At 44.2% G+C, this 23,755-nt stretch overlaps 1 protein-coding gene across 2 annotated transcripts; it reads left to right on the plus strand.

Annotated features, from left to right (window-relative positions):
• Positions 1 to 1,585: 1,585 nt before the first annotated feature.
• Positions 1,586 to 23,704, plus strand: ccdc80 (coiled-coil domain containing 80). Of its 2 annotated transcripts, none has more exons than XM_061053638.1 (10): positions 1,586 to 3,229; positions 3,648 to 3,845; positions 5,669 to 6,135; positions 6,638 to 6,979; positions 8,695 to 8,851; positions 13,120 to 13,256; positions 14,575 to 14,726; positions 15,615 to 15,718; positions 19,411 to 19,494; positions 20,104 to 23,704. In XM_061053638.1, exons 1-10 carry the CDS (start codon positions 2,542 to 2,544, stop codon positions 20,424 to 20,426), a joined length of 2,652 nt encoding a protein of 883 aa, XP_060909621.1. In that variant the 5' UTR covers positions 1,586 to 2,541; the 3' UTR covers positions 20,427 to 23,704. The 2 variants fall into 2 exon arrangements, with proteins under 2 accessions (XP_060909621.1, XP_060909620.1); XM_061053637.1 differs by having other exon boundaries at positions 1,587 to 3,229; positions 5,666 to 6,135.
• Positions 23,705 to 23,755: the final 51 nt, after the last annotated feature.

A 23,755-nucleotide genomic window follows, 5' to 3' on the forward strand; every position in this document is an offset into this window, starting at 1 on the left:
CTCCTCATCCAAAGAAAGATCTGCAACTGTAGCCTATCTGTCTGAGGAATCTGCATGTGACCCTGATATATTTATATAACAACCTTTAACTGAGTGTATGTTGCTCTTGTAACCGTGCAAACAAACAGCTGACATCCTCTTGGTTCTGTTTGAGGGTTTTGGGACAGAACGGGTTGTATTTGAGACGAGGCACTCTTACGAAAGGTTGAAGGGGCTTGTTCACAGTGGAGAGAATTCTTGGAGACTTTTAACAGATTTATTTTTAGCCTCACTTTACCAAAAAGCTGGTAAAATCTACAAAGTGTTTCCAGATGCTTTCAGTGTTGCATCTCACCACTGCAATGACTCACCACTGACTGACACTTGCAGATTTTTTTTTTTTGGGGGGTGGCGGGTCTTGTACGCACTATCCAGGACTACAGCCTCTGAGCAGTGCGTGTCCACTAAGATTAAGATTAAGATTAAGATTTACTTTATTGATCCCCGCAAGGGGAAATTTCAGTTTTTACACTCTGTTAGTCATAGTCACACACACATAGGCTGAAATATACACACACATGCAGAAACAGGATCCTATGGACATGCACGAAGAGAAGCCAGAGTGATGGAGTGGCCCACAGCGGGCGCTCCTGAGCTGATGGTGGGGAGTGGGTTTGGTGCCTTGCTCAGGGGCACCTCGGCAGTGCTCAGGAGGTGATCTGGCACCTCTCCAGCTACCAGACCAACTTCCATATTTGGTCTGCACCGGCACTTGAACCGGCGACCCTCCGGTTCCCAACCCAAGTCCCTACAGACTGAGCTACTGCTGCCCGCACTAACATTTAGGCTACCGCTGCCTTCTTAGTGAACAAGCAAGACGTTGTTCTGAAATCCCTCATTATAATGCTTTAAAAGTTTCTCTATCCCATACTTTCCTTATGTTACTCATTTAGTTTATCATCTATAGACCACTGTTTCCGTAAGTCTGGGTCGACGTGGGAACCCTGCCCGAGACATCCTTACAAGGTTGTGAGAGTCCACAAAACATCAAGAAAAATTTTAAACAAGTGATGAAACTCATCCAGATATAAGATGGAGGTGTTGCATTACTTTACCTATTTTTAAGAAAGGTAGAAAATCTATCCTGTTGCATGCAAACTAGAAGCTTCTCATGCTGTCTTTGCACACACTGTACTGTGTTTTTTGTATCCACAGTGAGAGTGAATGTGGCTCCAAAGTAGTGGTTAACTTTTCTTTACTTAGGATTTAATTACTGGGAATCTTTCTCAGAGCAGTCAAAGTACAGAGCCATCATAAAAGAGCGAAGACAGTCATTGTAAATATATCATTTTGGTCAAAAACATGTTAAAACAACTTCCAATTTGGCTTTTTGTCACTTAAACATCACATAGATATACCGTATTTTAGTCAGAAATGCAAGCCAGCGCTGTGTTTCCTCTATATCATCTATGATTCTGCGCACCTAACATGGAGCAGCCTTTTGGGGGTAGATGAGGGTGGGGGGGCGGTCCACTTGGAGGGAATCATGCTGGACAGGGACGAGAGTTAGGGGGCGTTTCTCTGCTCGTTTTAAAGGAGGAACTTGGCTATAAGTCTGATATGGTCAATTCTCTTCCTGCCCATCCGGCCAGCAGCACTTTTCCTAAAATATTTTTTAAATGAACTTTAAGAGTCAGCTGCCGAAGAGTTGGTGATTCAGTGAAACTTATCCCAGCGCTGTAGGGGCAGACACTTTGGTACACACGCTTTTCTTTTTTCTCTCAGGGAAAGGGGTGTTGCAGAGTGAACAGTCCGGGGCAGGTCGTGCCATCGCGTCGCCAAGAGTCTGGAGGTTTGTGTGGACATTTCTGGAATAGCCTTCAAAGCTCGTTTTTTTTTTTTTTTGCCAAGGAGAACCTGGGAGGAAGCACAGCCGCGTTTTTCTTCTGTGTGCACACTCAGCGAAGAGTTCCAGCGGGGATCACACAGAGCACATTTCTAGCATTTTCTGCGCTCTTCCTCCTTCCTGCGCGCAGGAGATCGTCACAATATTTACTGGAAATAAACAATGCCCGAGGATTAATTGGATGAATTAAGTAATTAGTGTCTTGACGTGCGTGAGAGTGTACTTTGGAGATGTGAAGTGGTCTAAACTTTTCGCCGACAGACTTTATTCATTCCTCCGGTGTTTTTGAGGAAATGTTTCAGAGTTTTTGGATGTTTGTCTAAGAGATGAGATACTCTGCTGATCTCCTGGGATCATTGGTTGCTTGAAAACGGAAGTGTTGCTGAGATGAAGTTTTGGATATAACTGTTTACGCACAACAAACTCTGCTCTTATTCGCCTGCTTTGTCAAATAAAGAGCAGACAGTGAAGTGGATTTCCTCCACAGAAGGCAGGCATGCTGAGAAACACTTAAGGTGGATGTTTGTGTGCCCACGCTGCACATCTTCATCTGGAAGTAATTGATAAACAGTCTCAAATGCACTAAAGACGCGCGTGGATCGCAGCTCCGCCACTGGATCTGTATTTTAGGTTTTATTTTCTGACATCTCGACATAATGCGTGGGGCTTTTGTGCTCAGTTTAGCTCTGATCTATCTGCTGACATGGACTGGAGAGGCGGACAAACCGAATCACCTCCATCGGTCGCAGCTGCAAAGACGCACGAGACAGGGGCGAGCCCAGCTGGGCACAGCAGACAACGGGGGCCTTGTTGGGCGTTTGCGTCCAGGGTTTAGTTCAGCTATCTCTGTGCACGCTGCCAGGGGGCAGGAGGACGTGCAAGCTGATGAAGGTACTCCAGCTTCCGTCAGGTCAGGGACTGTGCAGGGCAGGAGAGCAGGAGGTCTCGTGCCACGGAGAGGGCTGGCCGGACAGCTCGGTGTGCCCCGTCAGCCGGACGTGCAGAAGGATGAGGGCGCACCAGGAGCGCGAGCCAGGGTGACCCGGATGCCCAGCGGCGCAGGGTCACCTAACCTGCTGGCCAGTTTTGCCGGAAAGAACCGCGTCCTGGTGATCTCAGCCCCTCATGAGTCAGACGGATACTACAGACTCATGATGTCTCTCCTCAAACCAGATATTTACTGTGAGCTGGCAGAAAGGCATGTTCACCAGATCGTCATTTTTCATCAAGAGGGCGAGATGGGGGGCAAGGTGAGGAGGATCACCGCGGAGGGGAAGGTGATGGAGGAGCCGCTGGACACTGCTCTCATCCCCAGACTCATGAGCTTCCTCAAACTGGAGAAAGGTGAGGAAGGGGTCCAGGTCCCGAAGGAGTTGTGGCAAATTTTTTCTTAATAGTCTCCAGTAAATCTTATATCTGAATAAAGAGAATATTTCCAATTAATTTAAAGAAAAAGAGCTTGAAATGATGCAGCACCAGTGGTGGGAAACTACTGTGCAAGCTAGCTATAACTTCAGATGCTTAATAACAGCAACGCTTTAAAGAGAAAATCACAGATTGGCCATCTTAAACGCTTAGAAAAAGCAGTTGGAAGTCATTTGTTCAAACATATAACATCTAAATCTGATACACATCAGCAAGCGACTTATAATTGTAGTCAAGCAGCTATTCAGTAAGTAGTTCACCTTTCCCATGCCACTCACCTCACCTTCAGAATCTGAGTCAAATCTGACACATTACCTGACACTTGTTCGCCCTGCAGGTAAGTTTGGGATGGTGCTGCTGAAGAAGACCCTGCAGGTGGAGGAGAGGTACCCGTACCCTGTGAGGATGGAGGCCATGTACGAGGTGATCGACCAGTCGCCTATGAGGAGGCTGGAGAAGCTCCGACAGAAAGGCTTCGTGCAGAAGTGCAGAGGAGCAGGTGTGGAAGGCCAGGTGGAGGAGGGCACGCTCGCAGGTGAGGAGGAGCGATTAGGATCTCTCTTTTTTATCATCATTACAGGAAGAGGAAACCAGGAGTCACACTTTTTTGTGTGTTCTTAGTTGTCATTATCTATAAAGGGTCAGTGCCCAAAATCAAAGGCTGCAGATTTTGGCTTCATTCCAGCAGATTTTGAGTTAAGGAGAGATTTCTAGAAAGAAACATCTTCACCTTTGCAGAGGTTAGATAATGATGAAACGTTTGTCACTTAAAGTCTTTAAAAGGTCACATATTACTAATTTGTGATCCTAGTCTGTTGACAAACCCCCAATGAAGAGAAAAGTCCATCCTCTCCGTCTTTTGCCTGCTCCACTTTTCAGAAAATGTGTGCTCAAACAGGCCGTTTGGAGATTTTCCCTTCATGACATCACAGAGGGCAGTAACCCCTCCCCCAGGTGGGTGACACTCCCACAGCTAGGTGTTTGTTCTGCCCTCTGAGTCTGCCTTCTCACCGTAAACAATAGGGCATGGAGCGAGAAAGCCCGAGCCACCCAAGCCCTTCCAGAGAGGGGGCGTGGTCAGACACAGCTCATTTACATATTTAAAGGTACAGACACAGAAACAGCCTGTTCTGAGCAGGGCTGAAATAGAGGGGTTTATAGGCATGATCAAATACAGGATCAGAGTGGATTTAGAACAAGAAACTTCACACACATGTTTTGAGGAGCCCTGAGACTTATTTAAACTGGTTGTTGAAGAGTAGGAGAATATGTGACGTTTAACCTGGGATGCTTTTTCTGAAACATTTTTTGGAGTGTAATGAACTGGCAGATACATAGTTTAATTTGCTCTGTTCGATTTTCAACTGGCTGCTGTAAAGTAAGCAGTAATAGATGCAACATTATCCTTGGGTGCAGATGCGCCCAATCAAACTATGTCACTTAGCGCCTGAGGGAGCAGTTCACCAGCAACTCCTGCATTCAGCTAGATAACATAACTCCTTTAGTTTGTCCATGTAGTGTGGTAGTTTTGAAGACAGCAATGTAATGGTCATCTTCCTCTTAAAGAGCCCATATTATGCCCTTTTTGGGGTTCGTATATTTAATCTATGTACCTACTTTTGTCCATTCACAATAGCTCCCTCTACGCTCTGAGTCCGTCAGCTACACTCTACTGAGCCCCCACTGTTAGACCCCACGTGGGCCAAGTCTGCTCTGATTGGTCTGCCGATCCGCTCTGTCGTTATTGGTCAGTTGCTCAGCACGCTTCTCTGAAGTTTCAACATGAGCTGCAGGGCTTGCCACAACGAGCCAATGGGCTTAGATCAGTGATCTCACACTGACAATGACGCCGCACTGACAAATTTTTATCGAGGGGGGCTAGAACCGAGCGTTACATGCAGCTAACAGGAGGAGGTAGGAGAAGCCACGTTTCCGCAGACTTTGAATTTTTGCACATAGATGTGCCTAAACATGCACAGGATACATGGAAAACACACTAAAGAGCATATAAAACCAGAAAAAAGCATAGTATGGGACCTTTAAATGAAGAGGTCTATTTCTGTAGGTATGCTTTCTGCAATGTTGTCAGACACTAAGAAGAAGAATCTGAGTCTGTCAGGGACAAACACCAGAACCTTTAGTGGACACACTTTGGCCCATCAAGGATTATGTTGCAGCCATAAGAGCCTGTTTCACTGCTGCAGGCTGAAGAAAAATACTGGAGCAATTCCAAAGTTTTTGTACCTTTTACTCAATTATTCCCCGAAATATGTCAAAAGAATTTAGAAGTAAAATGAATCCAAAGCTAATGGAGAAAATATCCACTCTGCTGTTTCTCTTCCTGTGTGTTCACAGCAGTAGATACACCAGTAGAAAGAAAACCAACAAAGAAAATCATGAGAAAGCCAACAACCACCACAGCTGCCACAACAACCACACGACCAACCACGACCCCTACCACCACCACCCCTCCAACAACCACGACCCGGCCCACCACCACAACCAGAGCAACTACAACCACGACCAAAGCAACAACGACCACCACCCGAAGAACCACCACAAAAAGACCGACCACCACTACCACCACCACACTGAAACCAACCAGAGCCCAGACCACAGCCATGTGGCTCCCCGCACCAAGAACCACTGCTGATCCTCACCACTACGACCGCAGAGAGAGGGAGCGGTACCCGGCTAAAACCACCCCGGCCGGAGACAACCGCACTGACAAGGACAGCAGAGACCCACACGGGAGAAAGATGGTTCCTGCCACACATAAACCCTCAAAGATCAGACCCACCAGGAGGAAGAACGGTGGAGAGAAGGTGAGGCCAGGAAATGTAGTTTAAGTGTTGTAAAAAGGTTTATTGGTTTTTGTTTTTTCCAGAAGTCTTAGGGGTGTACGATCAGCACAACTTTCCAGAGGTGATTTCTCTTTGTTTCCATTTTTAATGTAGTTTTTCTTTGTCTCTGCAGCATTGGAATAATTTCCCAAAAGTGTATTTCTTAACTAATTTACAAAGGACATGTATCTCTATTTGGCACCTGGTAATGGAGCTTATTTGGCTCTAGAATTGAGCATTTTAATTGAAGTGCCAACTCTGATGGATCAGAATCCTAACTGGTAATTATGACTGCCAATATGACACTGTTGCCAGACTTTTTGGTTTTACAAGAGGAGTTTATCTGCCAGAGAATTATGAGAATTAGTTTGTTCAAATTCCCAAAACACAGAAAATGAACTTTCTTCTGAACTTGGGAATTAATCGCAGACTGCATAAAGATAATTCCTCTTTTTTAATAAACAAACTATGTTCTTCTGTGCAGGTGTTGACTAACGAGTATGAGGACAAGTATGAACCCAGCAGGCCAACAGTCAGCGATCCTGGGGAGGCAGAAACCTTCACAGACATCAGTCCAACCAAGAGGGTGAAAGGCAAACACGATAAGCACGACAAGAAGAAGAAAAAGAACGACAAGGCTGCCAAGAAAGCCGAGAGGAGGGGAGGAGGAAAGGCAGGGAAGATCGGGGGAAAGAAAAATGGAAAGAAGCTGCCAAAGTACCCTGAGAAAGAGGACTACCCGAAGCCCACCAAGAAGCCGACACCCCCGCCAAAGGGATCCCTGGCTTCTTTCCTGGACTACTTTGAGAACAGGAGGCGGCTGCTGGTGAGAGCATGACGAAACTCACACTCCACTACACACTCACAATCTCTCTGCATAGCAAATCTCCAGAGTCAGACTGGAGAGGGGAAATATTAATGACAGTATCAAACTTCAGTTATCTACCAGCTCTCTGAACACATGCCAGTTTGAAGGAATAGTTGGGATTTTATGCTTATACAATTTTAAGCTAATAGTTAAAAAGACAAATACAACATTATATATTTCTGTTTAGTCTGAGGCTAATGCTTAAAGGTTAGCTTAGTTTTCTTAAAGGTAGAGTCATCATTCAAACTGGACCCCTCCTCCTGGGCTCATCACCACCTGAAGCGCACACTCACTGCAGGATATAGTGTGTACGTTTACTGCTTGTACCTGCACTGCAAGCTAACGCATACTAGCACAAGCTAACCGCAGGGTTTTGTCACCTGCCTGTTCAACAGGAAGCGGACCAACTCCAAGTCCACGGGTAAAAGCCAACACAAGGTTCACCCTCGTTTTTGAATAAGCCTTATCTGCTTGGCAATTTTAGCCTCACTATGATTATATTTTCTCTTCTTTGCTGCTACGTCCACGTCCGTCATATTCAATGGTTTGAATAGTGTCCAATGGCTGAATTGTATCCACTTCTGAACTTACCTACGCACTGGCTTACTGAAAGGCTTTCTAATATCTCCTAGTGAAAGTAATAAACAGTCGAGTACGTTTAAAACATCAACAGATCCAGGCTCGCGTGTAACCCGTCCCCATGCTAAGCTAAGCTAATTGGTGCTTGTTGTCCTTTAAATGTTCCATACACAAATGAGACTGGTGTCAATCTCCTTATCTAACAGAGACAGTTTGAGACCATTTAAAATAGTGGTTCTTAACTCGTTTGGCCTCAGGACCCCAACTCGATTTTTTCCGACCAATCAGATATATTTACTGAAATATTGTGCAGTTTGGATCTCAGTCGGTACGAAAAAAGTCACTGAAGCAAGAAATTTATCGAAACAAACACGCTACACAGACTTTTTGACACAAGATTTTTCCAAGCACACATTTGCGACCCACTGAAAATGGTTCTGCGACCCACTTCTGGGTCCCGACCCACCAGTTGAGAACCACTGATTTGAAACACCCATATGAAACAAAATACAAAGTAACCAATCGTAGCAGTGTCAGACCATTAACCATTGTTTGTGCAGTAAAATTAATGTTTTTTTCAGAGGTGTCTGGTTGTTTTTGAAATGCATAAAAACCTGTTTCTAGTAAATAAAAGTGTTAATTTATGAAAATAGGACCCAGATTTAAAGTAACAAAATTCCCCAGTAGATTATGACAACATTTTTTTGTTGCTGAAATGTCATCACAGGCATGATTTTCAACTATGTGCTTTAGGCAGCTAATCCCTTTCCCCCCTTTTTATTTCCTATATTCTTAAATCTTAATCCATCTGCAGTGAGATCTAACATGAAGAGGCATAAACTATGTGAAGCCTCCGTCCTGCAGCTTTTTGGCAGGCTGCACAGCTGTGTGTTTGCAGACTGCGTGTCTCTGTTTTGCAGCCGGCAGAGATTCTTATCACGGCAGTGATGTGGGCAGGCTGGGAAAATATGCCCCATCCTCCGCCTGCAGGTTAATGTAAACACCACCTCTGCTGCTCTATGTGTATGTATATGTGTGGGATCTTCATTTCATAGGAAATGACACTTTAACCTTCCTCCTTCCCCTCCCTGCAGCTGATTACATCTCCCAGCGAGGAGAACAGAATGTATGCTCAGCAGAGGGATGAGTACCTGGAGTCTGTGTGTGAAATGGCCATTAGGAAAGTCTCCATCATCACCATCTTTGGCTCCCTGACCAACTCCACCATGAAAATCGATCACTACCAGCTCGGTGAGTGACTCTCCACATGCAGTGCTAGACCATAATTTCACCTCTCTCACAGTAAGGTGGGAACACTCATGACTGTAACTGAAATAGCCGGTGCAGTATGACTGACAGCTCTCGCTCACACTCCAGTGTAAACCCTTCTACCTTCTAACTGGTTTGCCAAATGCATCCTTCTCTGCTCTGTCAGTGGTCTGTAAGGTTTTTGAGTTATGCCCGCACTCTCTCTGAATATTTCTTTATGAGAATCAAATGTGTCCCGTGATGTTTTTGCAGATTTTAATGTTGCAGTGAAGAGATCTTCTGTCCTCTCTCAAATCTGTAACAGTCACAAATCCAAAACCCAAACTCTATCGTTACATGAATGGATATTTGGTTGAGGGCACACACAGCAGGTTTTATGCAGGACAGATTTTCTTTGTCTATTTTCTTATCTTTAACCTTAAAAACTTACATATATAAGAAGATTCACCTGCACATAGATGCAGCCTGAGGTTATTCTTGGTTCTTGCACATAAAAAGAGTTTAGGAGGACTGAGGTCAGAGTCACAACTGAGTTTATTGCAACATGTGTTCATGCATAAAAATAATTTATTTTGTGTCTTGCTGCACAATGATAAATGAAAACAAAAGAAAACAAGATAATGGCAGGACTGCAACACTAAAGAAACCTAAATAAAATAGAAGATGTCAAAATACTTTCTAAAATGCTGTAAAGAGTCAGGTCATAAATCATAAAGATTTTGGCTTTCAGCAACAATGCAAATCCAGAGCGTGATCCAGAGCTCTTTGGGGTAAAGATATGCAACTTCAGCATTGTCTCCAATAACCGATCAACTCTGTCTGAGTCGGTGCATTCTTGACACTGACATTTTTATTTAGTCTGAAACTTGTTATTTAAATCTGCAATAAGTTACGCAGAACCTTTGTCAGTCTCTCCTGCCACGTCTGCCGCCCTGTCCTCGTTTTACCTTAATCACATGATGTAGAACGAGATGATTTCTGCAGCTCCAAGTTGAACTTTTCAGAAAGCACGCAGACTCTGCCAAAAACCGCAGCGTTGTGTACTTCTCATTGTGTGAGCAGGTGATTGAGACAGAGCTGACTTCACATTCCTGTGATCTTGGTTTCTGCTGCGCTCTGATGTTAATGTGCATGTTCTCCTCTGAAGGGTTATACTTTCATTGTATTTTTATACTTTTATGAGAGGGTGTCTGTGTGATCTTACAATATGTAAGATGAGTTCAGCAGGTATTCAGATTAAAAGGGTCTGTATCATATCTGCATCAGGGGATGAGGGGGAACCTCTAACCACTGCCAGAATACCTTCCTTTAGTGTCGTCCTAAGGGGAGCTGGATACACTTACAGGGGGAATACCTGTATTTTTCAAAGTCTCACAATAGGCAAAACACAAGTGTCCCGCCTCCCCATTCCCCTGCTGGCCTGCACTCACACTGCTCCAGGACTAACCGGGCCTCAGCACAGTCGGTTACCTCATGTACAAAACGTCAAAATAAAACCCATGCATGGCTTTACATGATCATGAAGCATGCTTTAGTTAACGTTAATTATCTCTCCGGTATGCGCTGATATTACTAGATTTATTCTCCAGTCAAAAAGCATTTCAATTTCAGTTTCATTGTATTATACTAGCAGTTCTATGTCACCAGCAGAGGGCGCTATATGGATTACAACAAACATCATCTCTCTCTAGAGTGTCAAGCGGTGATGCATGTACATGCACAGTTACTTTCCAGTTGAGTGACCATCTGGTCTTCGTTATAAATCTTTTCTACAACAGTTTGATAACTGCATTTGAGGGGTCAACCAATAAATGTGTATATCTATCTCTACAGATCAAAGATCGATCTAAGAAAGATATTGGCTGATCGATCGGTATTTGTATTGGCCCCAACAAATCACATGGGCCCTAATTTTTGAAGGTTTATTTTTGTGTTTTTTAAGCCTTTATTTAGAGATAGGACAGTGGATAGAGTCAGAAATTGGGAGAGAGAGAGAGAGTGGGGAATGACATGCAGGAAAGCAGCCACAGGTTGGATTTGAATCCGGGCCACCTGCTTTGAGGACATCGGCCTCTGTACATGGGGTTGGCGCACTAACCACCGGGCCCTAATTTTTAATGGACACACTTACATCAGATTAATAATTATGTTGAAGCCATTACAGGTTGTTGTGTGGCAGTAAGCAACCATGAAATAATTTCCACCTCTTGGTTGGTATGCAGGAATAGAACCCCAGATAATTCCCCTTGAAGTCATCAGACCTGCACACATGTAAAGTGATAACTACATCTTTTAAAAGTCTTCCTTTTATTAAACTGTAAACAGATGCTTCTTTAAAAAGAAAACAAAAAGCAGACTTTGTGTGATATCTCGTGTCCTTGTCGCTCACAGTCAGAGACACTTTATAGCCGTCTTTAAGTCAGGACTTGTGTGAGTGCGTGTGAACATCAGGACATTCAAACCCACTTCAAAAACCTTTACGAGTCTGTCACTCTGCACGCCGACGGCGAGGTTTATCCTGATGGAATGCTGGAAAAAGTAGCAAAGGTCGACGTCACCCGCCCACACCCACACCCACCCGCGCCTGGACTCGGTTACACTTTTGTTCCACTCACGGTCCAGAGGGTCAGTGTGTGTGTGTGTGTGTGTGTGTGTGTGTGTGTATGTGTGTGTGAGCATGTACTGTATACAAACAAGCAGCTCTTTCAAGGAGGCCCCGCCCTCACTTCAAGCTGAACTCATAGTGTTTTTTGGCGAGCAGCGTGTAGGTGGAACATATTTTGGGTTTTGTGTGTTGTATATTTCAGTCTGCTGTCTCCAGCATGTGCTGGGGGTTTTCCTGGTTTGCTCACACGCATTACACAGCACAGAGCGGGTGAACCATCCACCAAAATACACGGCTCTGTGGCCTGTGAGTCGTGCACACATGAATGGAGGTCGCTGTGATTAGAGGCTTTTTACGCTGGCCTGCAGAAACCCCAGCTGCAGTCATTTTCAGTAAAAGTGAGGTCGTCCAACCCTGCTGGATCTGGAGACCAAACATCAGCTCTCCTTCTGATCTGTGTGTTTTTTATTCTTCTCTTCACCGTCATGTCAGACACATTTTCCAAAGCAACATTATGTTGAGCTGAACAATGTAGGAAACATCCAGTTCCTCATCTGAGCCAAGCACTCTCATTGGGTAATGTGTTTATGGTTGATTGAATGGGAAAGCTTATAGGCCTAATCTCTGTTGTGAATCATTTCACATCAAGAGGTCTGACAGAGCTGAGCTGACAAGTTTTTTTAAAATTCAACCCTTGTATAGACTTAAAGGTAGAGTCAGCAGCGTTTTCCTAAATAATAAAATATAGACTTCTACAAAAGCAATGCTGCTCAATCATCCCTTCTGGGCCTCCATACATATGTGGTAGTGACTGTGTCTGCAGAGCCCCTGTCCTCTGATTGGATTTCATGTTCTCATTTGTTTTGGTTGACTCGGGACGTTTAGGCAGGGAGCTGGTGTGTTTTCCTGCAGCCAATGAAAGCACTCAGGTGGCTTTGGGGATGGATACAATTCAGTGATTTTTATTTTTAGTAAAGATTTATTTTTGGGCTTTTTGTGCCTTTATTGGAGAGACAGGACAGTGGACAGAGCCGGAAATCAGGGAGAAAGAGTTGGGAATGACATGTGAGAAAGGAGCCACAGGCCGGAATCGAACCCGGGCCGCCCGCCCGGAAGACCACAGCCTCCATACATGGGGCGCGCACTAACCACCACGCCACCACGCCACCAGCCGCAGATTTGGAGTTGGTATGCTTTCTGTTGGACAGGAAGGTGCCAAACATGGCCGGTTAGCCTGCACTAGCTTGCAGTGTACGAGCAGTAAAAGTACCGACTACGTCCTGCAGTGGGTGTGCGCTTCTGGTAGCGATGAGACCGACAGCGGTGAGAAAATGGTTTTCTCGTATCATAACAACGGACTACCGCCGCCTGCTGGCATGGAGAGGTATTTCCTCTCACGCATCTGCAGATCGTACGTGGTGGTTGGCCATCGGCTCTAGTCTTTGCGGTGTGTTCTAGTGCAACTTTTTGTCCAAGATAAAAGGTGACGCCACAGTCCTTTGCCGTCTGCTTGCTGCATCAGGGACTTTCATCGTCAGCCTTTTCCTACAAAGAACATTTAATTCTTGTTTTCCTTTGGTGATTAAATAGCGTCCGACATCAAACCGTCTCAGTTTCTCTTATCACTATTTCTCGTCCTCTCCAGAAAACGACAAGCCGATGAAGGGTCTTCGTCAGGAGGATCTGGTGAACCAGGACCTGATCACAGAGCTGAGGAAAGAGTTCAGTATGGTCTATGAGGACTTCTACATGGTCCTCACCGACACCGACATGAGGGTGAAGGTAAGGACTCACTCTCAGACTGCGACCCAATGTTAGGTGCTTGTTCCAGATTATTTTTGTCTGTCATGTTGCCTACGTATCCCAATATGCTGGGGCAGCTGTGGCTCAGTGGCGAAGCTCAGTGTCTCTCAACCAGAAGATTGAGGGCTCAATCCCCATCTCCTGCATACAAACCAACTTCCCTTAAAACAACTGTCTTTCTGCAAGAATCTGCAGGGCAAAAATTGATGCATCCTCACAGATAAAGGTTTTATTTAACATTCAGGGATTTTTAAAGCCTTGACATAATTTGTGACTTTCTGCATGATTCTTTCATGGACTCGTTGGGCTCAGGCAAACCTATCCTCTTAACAGCATCTGTACATGGGGCGTGCAGAGTAACCACTAGGCCTCTGGTGCCCAGAGCTTTTCCTTTTTAATGTTTCACTCATTAACTCCCCAAATTAATCCCTTTTTTTTTCAAAGTTATTTGTGGCACTGCTGTCAGTCAGTATGTCTCCACTTTAATCTCCTCTCTCTTTAAAGGGGGGCTGACCTTTTCTTGTACTGCAAACATGCCGCCTTCACTAAGACACTGTTTTAATTCACCCAACATGACATTTACCCACCACCTGTATGTGTGTGTGTGTTTGTGAGAGTACATGCCAGGGTAAATCACCCGGCTGTTTTTGGACAGGTCCATCAAAGAGACCAGTGTTCACTCTGTGCTGACAGAGGCAAAGAGACTGTGTGTGTGTGTGTGTGTGTGTGTGTGTGTGTGTGTGTGTGTGTGTGTGTGTGTGTGTCTGGTGTGCATGTGTGTGTGTGTTTGTATGTGTGTGTGTGTGTGTGTGTGTGTGTGTGGGAGAAAGATAGAAAGACAGAGAAAGTAGAGGAGAAGGTGTGAAGAGTGAAAATGAGCTGAGCAGCCGATTCAGTAGACCCTGAGAAGGTGTGTATGTGTGTGTGTGTGTGTGTGTGTGTGTGTCTGTCTGTGGTTCATCTCCCTACATGTGTTGGATATTCACGCTGAGATTTTCCATCGTTTTGTAAATGAATTCTGAATTCTGTGTCATGTTAAACCGATATGTCTTGTGCTGCTTCCCAGAAACTATTAGAAGGAATTCCTGTGATGTGGTCGAGTCTGCACCACATTGACTATCACGTTTCAAACTTCGCTTCATCACTTCATTGGAAACAGTTTCTTCATCGTCTCTTGTATTTTCGTGACCTCTTGAGTCCCCCTCCAGAACATTAGTTCTCACAGACATATCGGGGTATTAATCCTGTGGCTTAACAGAGAATGAATGTTTTTGTTTATGTTGGGGTTTTTTTTCAGCAATCCTACGAGGTTCCCATCGCCATGAAGGCCGTGTTCGACTACATCGACACCTTCTCGTCCCGCATCCGAGAGATGGAGCAGCAGAAGAGGGACGGGGTCGCCTGTAAGAAAGAGGACAAGCCCAGGTCCCTGGAGAACTTCCTCTCCAGGTAAAAGTAGTTATATAGTTTAATATACACACAGAAGTAGAGAAGTACGTTTACATGTGCAGTCAAGTGGAGCTGCAGTTATAGCTCATTCAGGCCACACACTAACCCCAACAGGCTCTGGGGAGAATCCATTTATTGACAGAAGTACATATGTCATACTCTGCTACAGTAGTTGGGGATACGCCCCCTTTAAGCTACTTAAAGGAGCAATATGTAAAGCTGACACCGAGTGTTTAAAATGGGTACTGCAGTCTGAATTCTAAACATTGTAGAGAGCTGTCTCCCCCCGCCCCCTCCTCTCTAGAGTCGATGCTCACGCAGGTTGCCATGTGGTGGACACTGTAGCTTCAGTGTTTAGCCAGCTCTGCATCGGTCTCTGCGTTCTAACCTCTCTCCATTTTTTAAAAGCATCTCCAATACAATATTTTTGAATCAAATTTGTATCTGAAGAGATTTTTTTGAGCAGCTTGTTGTCAGAATATTTGGTTGGTCTCATCAAGCTGTTTCTGCTTCCATGAAACATCTGTCGCTTTGCTCAATAATCTGCCTTTTATCGCCTTTTTGAGCAGCATTCAGGAGTCTGCAGCAGCCTGTTTGTGTGGGTTCCTCAGATGGTAGAAATTTAATCGACCCCCGCTGCACCTCAGGGCTGAATCACTGCAATCACACGTTTCTGTGAGATGGCTAAAGCAAGAAAAAGGCTGTCTTTTGTTATCATGGGAAGCTCCAGCTCAGTGGCAGGTTTTTGACCATAATACGTGGTTGTCACCCTCTGGCAGTAACAGTACAGGAAAATGTAGCAGCACAAACAGCTTGTCCTTGCACAGAGCTTTCGCTGCTGCACTCAAGTATCACTTAAATCCAGGCTGAAGTTTTCTGTGATTGCAGGTTCCGATGGAGACGTCGCCTCTTCATCATCTCCGCCCCCAACGACGAGGAGTGGGCCTATCAGCAGCAGCTCTACTCCCTCTCCAGCCAGGCCTGCAACCTCGGTGAGCCACTCTGAAAATAACCTGTGATTGGTCCGTTTACTCCCTTTGTAAAAGAGAAATCAGTTGAAAGTCTATGAGATCAACATAAGGACTAATGTACACTGTCTGAAAAAACTGCTGTACATTCCCTCAAACAGGAATACTGAACAACATTACATCTGGACTTCTGAATGGTGGTAATGATGACCATTCAGAAGTCCAGCCCGAGGTACTGAAGAAGGGTGAAGTCCGAGTGAAAAGTTTTCATTTACATATACAACTCCTCCTGGAAGATTTTCAGGAGTTTTCTGCGAGTGTGAAAGCCCTCTGACCGTGTGAATTTAGTCATAAAGTGTTTTTTGGTTTTTGATTTCAGCGTGCCCTTCATCAGTGTGGTCACTGCTTTTGAGGACTCTCTCTCTCTCTCTTGGGGTTTTCTGCAGCTGTTTTCTATCTTCTCTGTGTGTGTGTGTGTGTGTGTGTGTGTGTGTGTGTGTGTGTGTGTGTGTGTGTGTGTGTGTGTGTGTGTGTGTGTGTGTGTGTGTGTGCTCTCAGCTCGAGCAGCTCTGAACGCTAACTGCTCTTTCTGTGCTCCGAACTATTTCCTGTTGCTGAAGCCAGAAACAAACAAACCGGACAGAGAGTTCACGTCCCAAGCATGCCAACGGGGAAGAGAAAATGTCAAAATCTTAAATGTAGTCACTGCAGCATGAATCACCTTTTGTTAGTTCAGATTGGTAGAATAATATTAATGCTGCATGATTTATTATTTCATCTGAATAGATACAAAATCTGAGGGAATTCATCTGCCCAAAATGTAAACCCTCATCTGATATCAACATCGATATGCTGTCTTTCAGTTTGATATATAAATGGTTCTAAATGTCTAAAAAGGCACAACTAGCTTCTAAATTGCTTCAGATACTTTAGCTTGCAGCTGCCTAACAGGCTGTAAAGGCCGTTAACTTCACGTTAAAATAAGCCTGACCCCAGCGTGTCCTCTAATATTGCAGATATTTTGGTTTAGTTGGTTTCTCCTCCTTGTGACGCCATCATGCAACGCTGACACTTTTGTTGACATGAGATTAGTGCGATGGCAGACGTAACCAAACTAGCGCTTGTGCTAACGTTGCTAACTGGACTTTTTACACGCTCACACATACACACACAGTTACTCTCCCACTATGTTGACGAGCGGAGACGCCTGAATGGACTACTCTGTGAATGAAATGGTAATTGCAGAGAAATGGCGAGAAAATCTGAGCATGTCAAGGACATTGTTGTCGGCGTAGCAGTGTGTTCTGCTTTTTTATGTGAACGAAGATGTTTTTGAGAACTTATCGTGTGTGGACGGGATTTTTTTTATTTATTTTTGGAGGCCTTTTCGGCCTTTTTTGGGAGAGATAGGACATTGGATAGAGTTTGAAATCAGGCAGCGAGATAATGGGGAATGACTTGCGGGAAAGGAGCCACAGGTCGGATTTGAACCCGGGCCACCCGCTTGAAGGACTATATCCTCCATGCATGGGGCGCTCTCACTAACCACTGAGCCTCCAGCGGCCCAACGGGAATATTTTTGTATTGTGTTCTCAGACCTTGGCCCAGGTCCCTAGTGTGAAACTTTGACTCCTAAATGTTTTTTTGTTTTTTTTAATGGCCTTGATTAAAAAAATAACCTGAACTATGCTTTAATTTCACTCAGGGATGTTTCCTCTTGCAGCCTGCCAAAGTATTAGACTACTTTACAATTTATAAATCACATCAAGAAGTGGATTAAATTCAGTCTGTTTGTTTGCTGCGACCCTCCAGATATTAGTGTGTGTGTGTGTGTGTGTGTGTGTGTGTGTGTGTGTGTGTGTGTGTGTGTGTGTGTGTGTGTGTGTGTGTGTGTGTGTGTGTGTGTGTGTGCAGAAGGATCCCAGATGACAGAGCTGGCAAAGAGCTGCTCTGTTCTGTCTGCAGCTAACGAGCTCCTTCCCTCCTCGACGACGGCCCTTTCAGCGAGCCTGTTACTCAACTTTTCCACAGTTACTTAAATGTTATTGCTGTATATCTGAAACAAAGAGGCATTAATCTAAACTTTACAACTCTCAACAACCCCATGTGTCTTGACAGATTTATGTGAGATAAATGTGAAGTTTAGAGCCCTTGTAGAACTCGCACTCCTCGGCTAAACTAAATAAATCCCCTCATGTGGAGTTCCTGCTTTGTTTATAGGAAATTAAAGATTTCTGACATTTCTCTCTGGCTCTTACATCTTTCCCCAAGCACTCTTTCATAAAAAAAAACTTTAAAAAGTGCAAGAGTCAAAGTCATAAATCTGACAAAAACATTTCCCAACGATTCTGATGGTAAAAGTTTACGATTGCTTAATCACCTAGATTCGAGAACTTATTCTGATGCAATCTTGTTCAAGTGTTTAACATGTCAGAATTCTTGGCTTATGCTACTGCAGGGGCTTTCAGATAGGATGAAGTGTGCGCTGCGCTCGCCGCGGGGTAGGATGCAGAGCCGGCGGGGGTCGCTGCGTGCAAATCAACAGCGCAAGTTGCTAGGTGACCGAAACGATAGTTGGGAAAGTAACTCCTGCCGCAGCACACTGTATCCGTCCACTCTTCAATAGAAAGCTCTGGCCTTTCTCCTGCTCAGGACGAGGAGACGAGCGGCAAAAAAGGAAGAGGGTGTGTGTGTTCATGAAATCCTCAGGGCACGGCAGGATGTGGAGTTTAGGCCCGTCCAGGAGCTGCAGCTCTAAAACGACCACTCCGCATGACACACATTTCTGCTGCTTTTTTTAAACACACCTGGTACGCACAAACTGTTCAAAATGTTACCAACCAAGAGCTCTCTTGCTGATGACCCCGGTAAGAAACTCCAAAAGAAATTCTGGTTCCCCGTTGCTCCAACATTAATGTACAAAGAAAAGACAAAAAAGACACAAAACTATAAGGAAAATGCATGCCAAGAGAACAACATAAAAGCTGTATTCATTTTAAGTATTAAGTGGAGAAGGTTTCATTTAAAAAAATGAAATGAATGAAAATCGGATGAATCAAGGTATAAAAGGTTAAGTAACAGAGTAATTTTAGCTGCCAGTTTGGTCTTTTGAGCGTCGCGATTGTGGATTTTGACCATATTTGGATGCCAATGTAGATTTTTTACGTTGCTATTTTGGTTTTCCCTGTTGCTGTTGCTAAAAAAAAACAGTAAGAATAGTGACATCAGTATTTATCCACACTGTTTTGCCACATGAGTCAGGGGGCTGGAGAAGGAAAGCTCGTCTTGCTTATCAGCCGGTCCAGACCAGGTCTGTGAGGACTTTCTTTGTGGTTTGTTGGTCTTGGCTGCGTTTGTACTGTGGCATGTTGCCTTGCTACACAGACAAAGGCCTGTCCTGCTGAGTGGGCTGAAGACCTCAGAGGTCTGATCCTGGTAGTCAGCACTTGGCTGTCTTTAAGGAGGGTGTCCTCTTGTGGGCTGTCTTGCCTCAAAGGAGACGGGTTGTTTTTGGCTGGACTCTCCGGACCACTTCGATCTCCTCCCTTTACATATAAAAAAAACAAAAACAAGCCCGGGATGGTTCCAATAAAAATCAGCCAGGATGGCCAGCAGGACGGTGCTGAATAAAAGAACAGTTGGTCTGCACGATGTACTTCAAATCTTTGTAAGATATCTGCTTCTCCCTGATGTCGTTGTTGTTTCCATGGTTACAGGTCTGAGGCACATCGCCATTCTGAAGCTGGCCGGCACAGAGTTACTGGATATGGGTGGAGTCCTGGAACTGTATCCTATCAATGGTGAGAAGCTTTTCCTCTGTCGAACGTCGAATACGCACATGCTACATATATCTAAATGAACGCCCTTAAAATCATATTTTTAGTGAACGCCAAGACCACAAACACAAAGGGCATTTATCTTGCACGCTTCATTTAAGTAGAAATATCTTCTACATGTTGAATCGGCCGAAAAAAAAAGGCAGACGGGGGTCGACGGGTAGCGATGGAGCTGGACACACCGCAAAAACTAGAGCGATGATCTCCTTGGTGTTTCAGGGCCTTAACAGGCAAATCCTCAACACTGTACACCCTTACAGCTGCACCAACACTCAGGTGTTGTAGTTTTTTTTCACTTCACATAACCTGTAAGATGTTGCTCAAGAGATCTCCTAATCAAATATGGCATTAAACTTCCTGGGAATAAGGAAAAAAATGACTCCGGCTTTAGCAGTAAAAACTGGAGCTGTAACCAGCGGACTGAACTTGTTGACATCTCTGCTTTTGACATTAAAAGGCTCAGCATGTGGAGATGAAAAAATGTCAAACAGGCTCAAAGCAAACAATTCTGTTCACTTGGGGCTGCGCTAAATACTTTAATTCCTGACCTGGATATCTGCTCCATCCATTCAGGGAGCGCTACTGTGGAGCGTGAGGGACTGTCGGGCATCCTAGTGAAGGACATGAGGAACTACTTCCAGATCAGCCCGGAGTACTTCTCTATGCTGCTGGTGGGGAAAGACGGCAACGTGAAGTCCTGGTACCCGTCGCCCATGTGGTCCATGGCGATCATCTACGACCTGGTGGACTCGATGCAGCTGCGGCGACAGGAGATGGCCATCCAGCAGTCACTGGGTATGCGCTGCCCTGAGGACGAGTACGGCGGCTACGGCTACCATCAGCACGGATACGAACACGGTTACCAGGACGGATACCACCAAGGCTACGGCTACTAACTCCCCCAGCGTGCATCGCAGCTTGTGTGTGGTGTCTTAACTTCTTTTAAATCTTTCCAGTTGGCTCGGACAAATTGAGGTCCTTGAATGTTTTGTAGCACTTAATGAAAGCCTCCGAACGGTTGCTTTCACCTTTCCAGCTCTTTCATTTCGGTTTATATCGCTGCGAGTGAAGACACTTTGTCAAGAGGCTTTAATCAGAGAACTGTTAGTGTAGGAATGTGTAGATGAGCCTGGAGGTTCAGGGATTTATTGTCCAATGTTTTTAATTTAGATTTTCTAGTTTGGTCATTTCCTACAGAGGGTATTTCTGCCACCAAGTTAAAACCAATGGGATCATTATCAAGTGAGAACAGGATATTTTGATGCAATTATGACATACAAACTTAAGGTAGAGTCAGTAGCATTTTTTTTTACCTTACCGTCACTGCAGGACGGAGTGTGTACGTTTACAGCTTGTACCTACACTGCAAGCTACCGCCGGTGTTTGGCATCTACCTGTCCAACAGGAAGCAGGCCAGCTCCACATCTGCGGGTGAAAACCAACACAAGGTTCACCCTCGTTTTGGTTGGAACGAGCTCTATCCACTTGGTGTTACAGCTGACAGTAATTACCTATATTTTGTTTTCTGTGCTGTTAAATGTCCGTTATATTCTCGTCAAATCGCTAAATTGTTCCACTCCTAAACTTACCTGCTGCGCTGTCATTGGCTAGAGGAAACACGCCAGCTCCCCGCCTGGAAACGTCCAGAGTCAACCAAAACATGAAAATCAGTCACCATCACAGATATATGGAGGCCCAGAAGGGACGATGGAGCAGCTTTACTTTAGGAGAAGTCTATATTTTATTATTTTAGGAAAAAGCTACTGACTCCATCTTTAAATGAACTGTACCTTTTTGTATGTATGAGAAACATTTCATGTTATACTTATAAGATTTTATGATGTTTTACAATGATGTGTTATGTGATTTTATTCATGTCCTAACAAGATAAATAGTTCTAATCAGTGAATCGACGTCTTATTTATGTAGCAGCAAACATAACTGACGTTTTCTCAAGAGCTGCACCAAAAGAGCCGGCTGAACGGGGACGCACTGATGCATCGCTTGAACATGTGTATCACCTGATCGCGGCCACATCTGCCCATCAGCAAATAATGTGACATGCACCACTGTCAGTTTCCGGTGTGTGTTTGTGTGTGTGCCGCATTGAATGCCGCCAGCCTGGAACACCTACCTGCTGATTCAGAGGAGAGGTTTTTTTTTAACGGGCAGAAGAAGTCACCTGTTGGCAGTGTGGCCGTCTGACAGCGTCTCTGAGGAAGATCACCGTCATGCAGCTCGTACGACATGTTCCTGTGACATTTCAAGCGGAGGGACTGCTAACAACAATTTAGATTAATCAAATCTTAAAGCTCTGGGCGCCAGTGGCCTAGTGGTTAGTGCATGCGCCCCATGTACGCCCTCCAAGCAGGTGACCCAGGTTCAACATGTGGCTCCTTTCCTGCATGTCATTCCCCACTCTCTCTCTCTCTCTCTCTCTCTCTGTCCCTGATTTCCGACTCTATCTACCGAACCTGACATGTCCTATTTCTAAAATAAAATCGTAAAAAGCCTAAAAATAAAAACAGATAAGAAAAAACAGACACAAAAAATTAGGAAAAAGAACTGGGGGAATAAACATTGGTTACACCTTAAATTAAGGTCACAATATTCACCATATACTAGCTGCTTATTAGCATGCTAACTAGTAGCATACTGGCTGCTTATCAGTCATTTTAAGCGCTTTTTAGCACCTTAATCTACATGACCATAATCTATAGATAATGTCATTAACTAAGAGTTTACCCTCCTAATTACTGCTGATTGATAGTAAGTTAGGAAGTTGTTGAACATGAATTATGACCTTATGATGGCCAAACTAAGCAAAGCATTTTAAGATAATAAATAATCAGCTTAATGACTCATAATTACCTGGTGGTCTAGTGGTTAGGATTCGGTTTTTGGGTTCGATTCCCAGTCAGGGAACAGCTGATTAGCCTGCTAATAAGCAGCTTGTGTAACCGGTTGTGTTTTTCTGCTGGACTATGGAGGGCGTGTGTGTCTGTCTCGGATGTTTATGGTGCAGGAAGAACGCCACTCTGGATCTCTTTCCTTTTTATTCTGGTGTATGATACAAAAGCACACAATCAGCATTGATATGCAACCGCAAGGACTCGCATCTTCAGCTCAGGAGAGATTCCGTTTGCCTTAAGAGTATTTTTACATAACATCATGAAATCATATCAATTAAATACATTTTTAGCACAAGTGATCGTATAGTGGAATTTTACTTTGTCTTTGATTACCAAATAAGAGCATTTTCAATTTTTATCTGTGTATAAACATACCAAAATCATTTTAACACGTAACCATCAATGAATTGCATTTTATAGCTTTTTACAATGAACACAAACAACATGAATTTACAGTTCACTTTTTATGTAAAACTAATTTAACCGTGCCTACCTGGTGTACAATACAAAAGCACACAATCAGCATTGATATGCAACTGCAAGGACTCACATCTGTGTAACACAAAAACACGCACACAAGAGCATTAACCTTCAGCTCAGGAGAGATTCCTTTGCTGAGGTACGTACGGTGGCCAGCTAGGAGCCCTACAGTTGCGCTATTAGACCACCAGGCTGCAACAAAGTAACATAAATATGACAGACACATCAATTTTGTAGAAATTCACAAGAGGTTCATTCCAACTCTGTTAGACTAGTTTATGGTGAATATCCATCTATCCATTTTCTTTACCGCTTTTTCCCTGTTCGGGGTCGCATTGGGCTGGAGTGCTGTAGCCGATCCCAGCTGTCACGGGGCGAGAGGCGGGGTTAAACCATGGAATGGCTCGTCTAAACCGAACTGTTACATCATTAAACAAAATCATGTTCTGACTTTACTGTTATAGGATATGTTTGTATGTCCTAATGATGTGAAAATGTCTTTGTAATAACATCTCATTTTATAACAACAGCTCTGCGTGTGGTGATGTGATTGTGAACCGTTTCTTTTTCAGGTGTGGCAGCGATACGCTCTACATTTCTAACCTCAGCACAGGGTGTTTTTTTAACTTCCCTTCAAGGTCGGAAAAACATGTTTGTATTTATTGGACATCTGTTGCATCTGCAGGTTTTTATCTCTCCATTTTTGTGAAGTTTCCGTTGCTATCCATTGTTCTTATTTATACTCTGTTGTGCTTTATGATAAATAAACGTGTTTACTACCACTCTTTGGTTGCTTCCTGTGCAGAATTTATAAGAGATATAAGATACATTAT

The sequence above is a fragment of the Labrus mixtus genome, chromosome 13, assembly GCF_963584025.1.
Source record: "Labrus mixtus chromosome 13, fLabMix1.1, whole genome shotgun sequence".
NCBI lineage: Eukaryota > Metazoa > Chordata > Actinopteri > Labriformes > Labridae > Labrus > Labrus mixtus.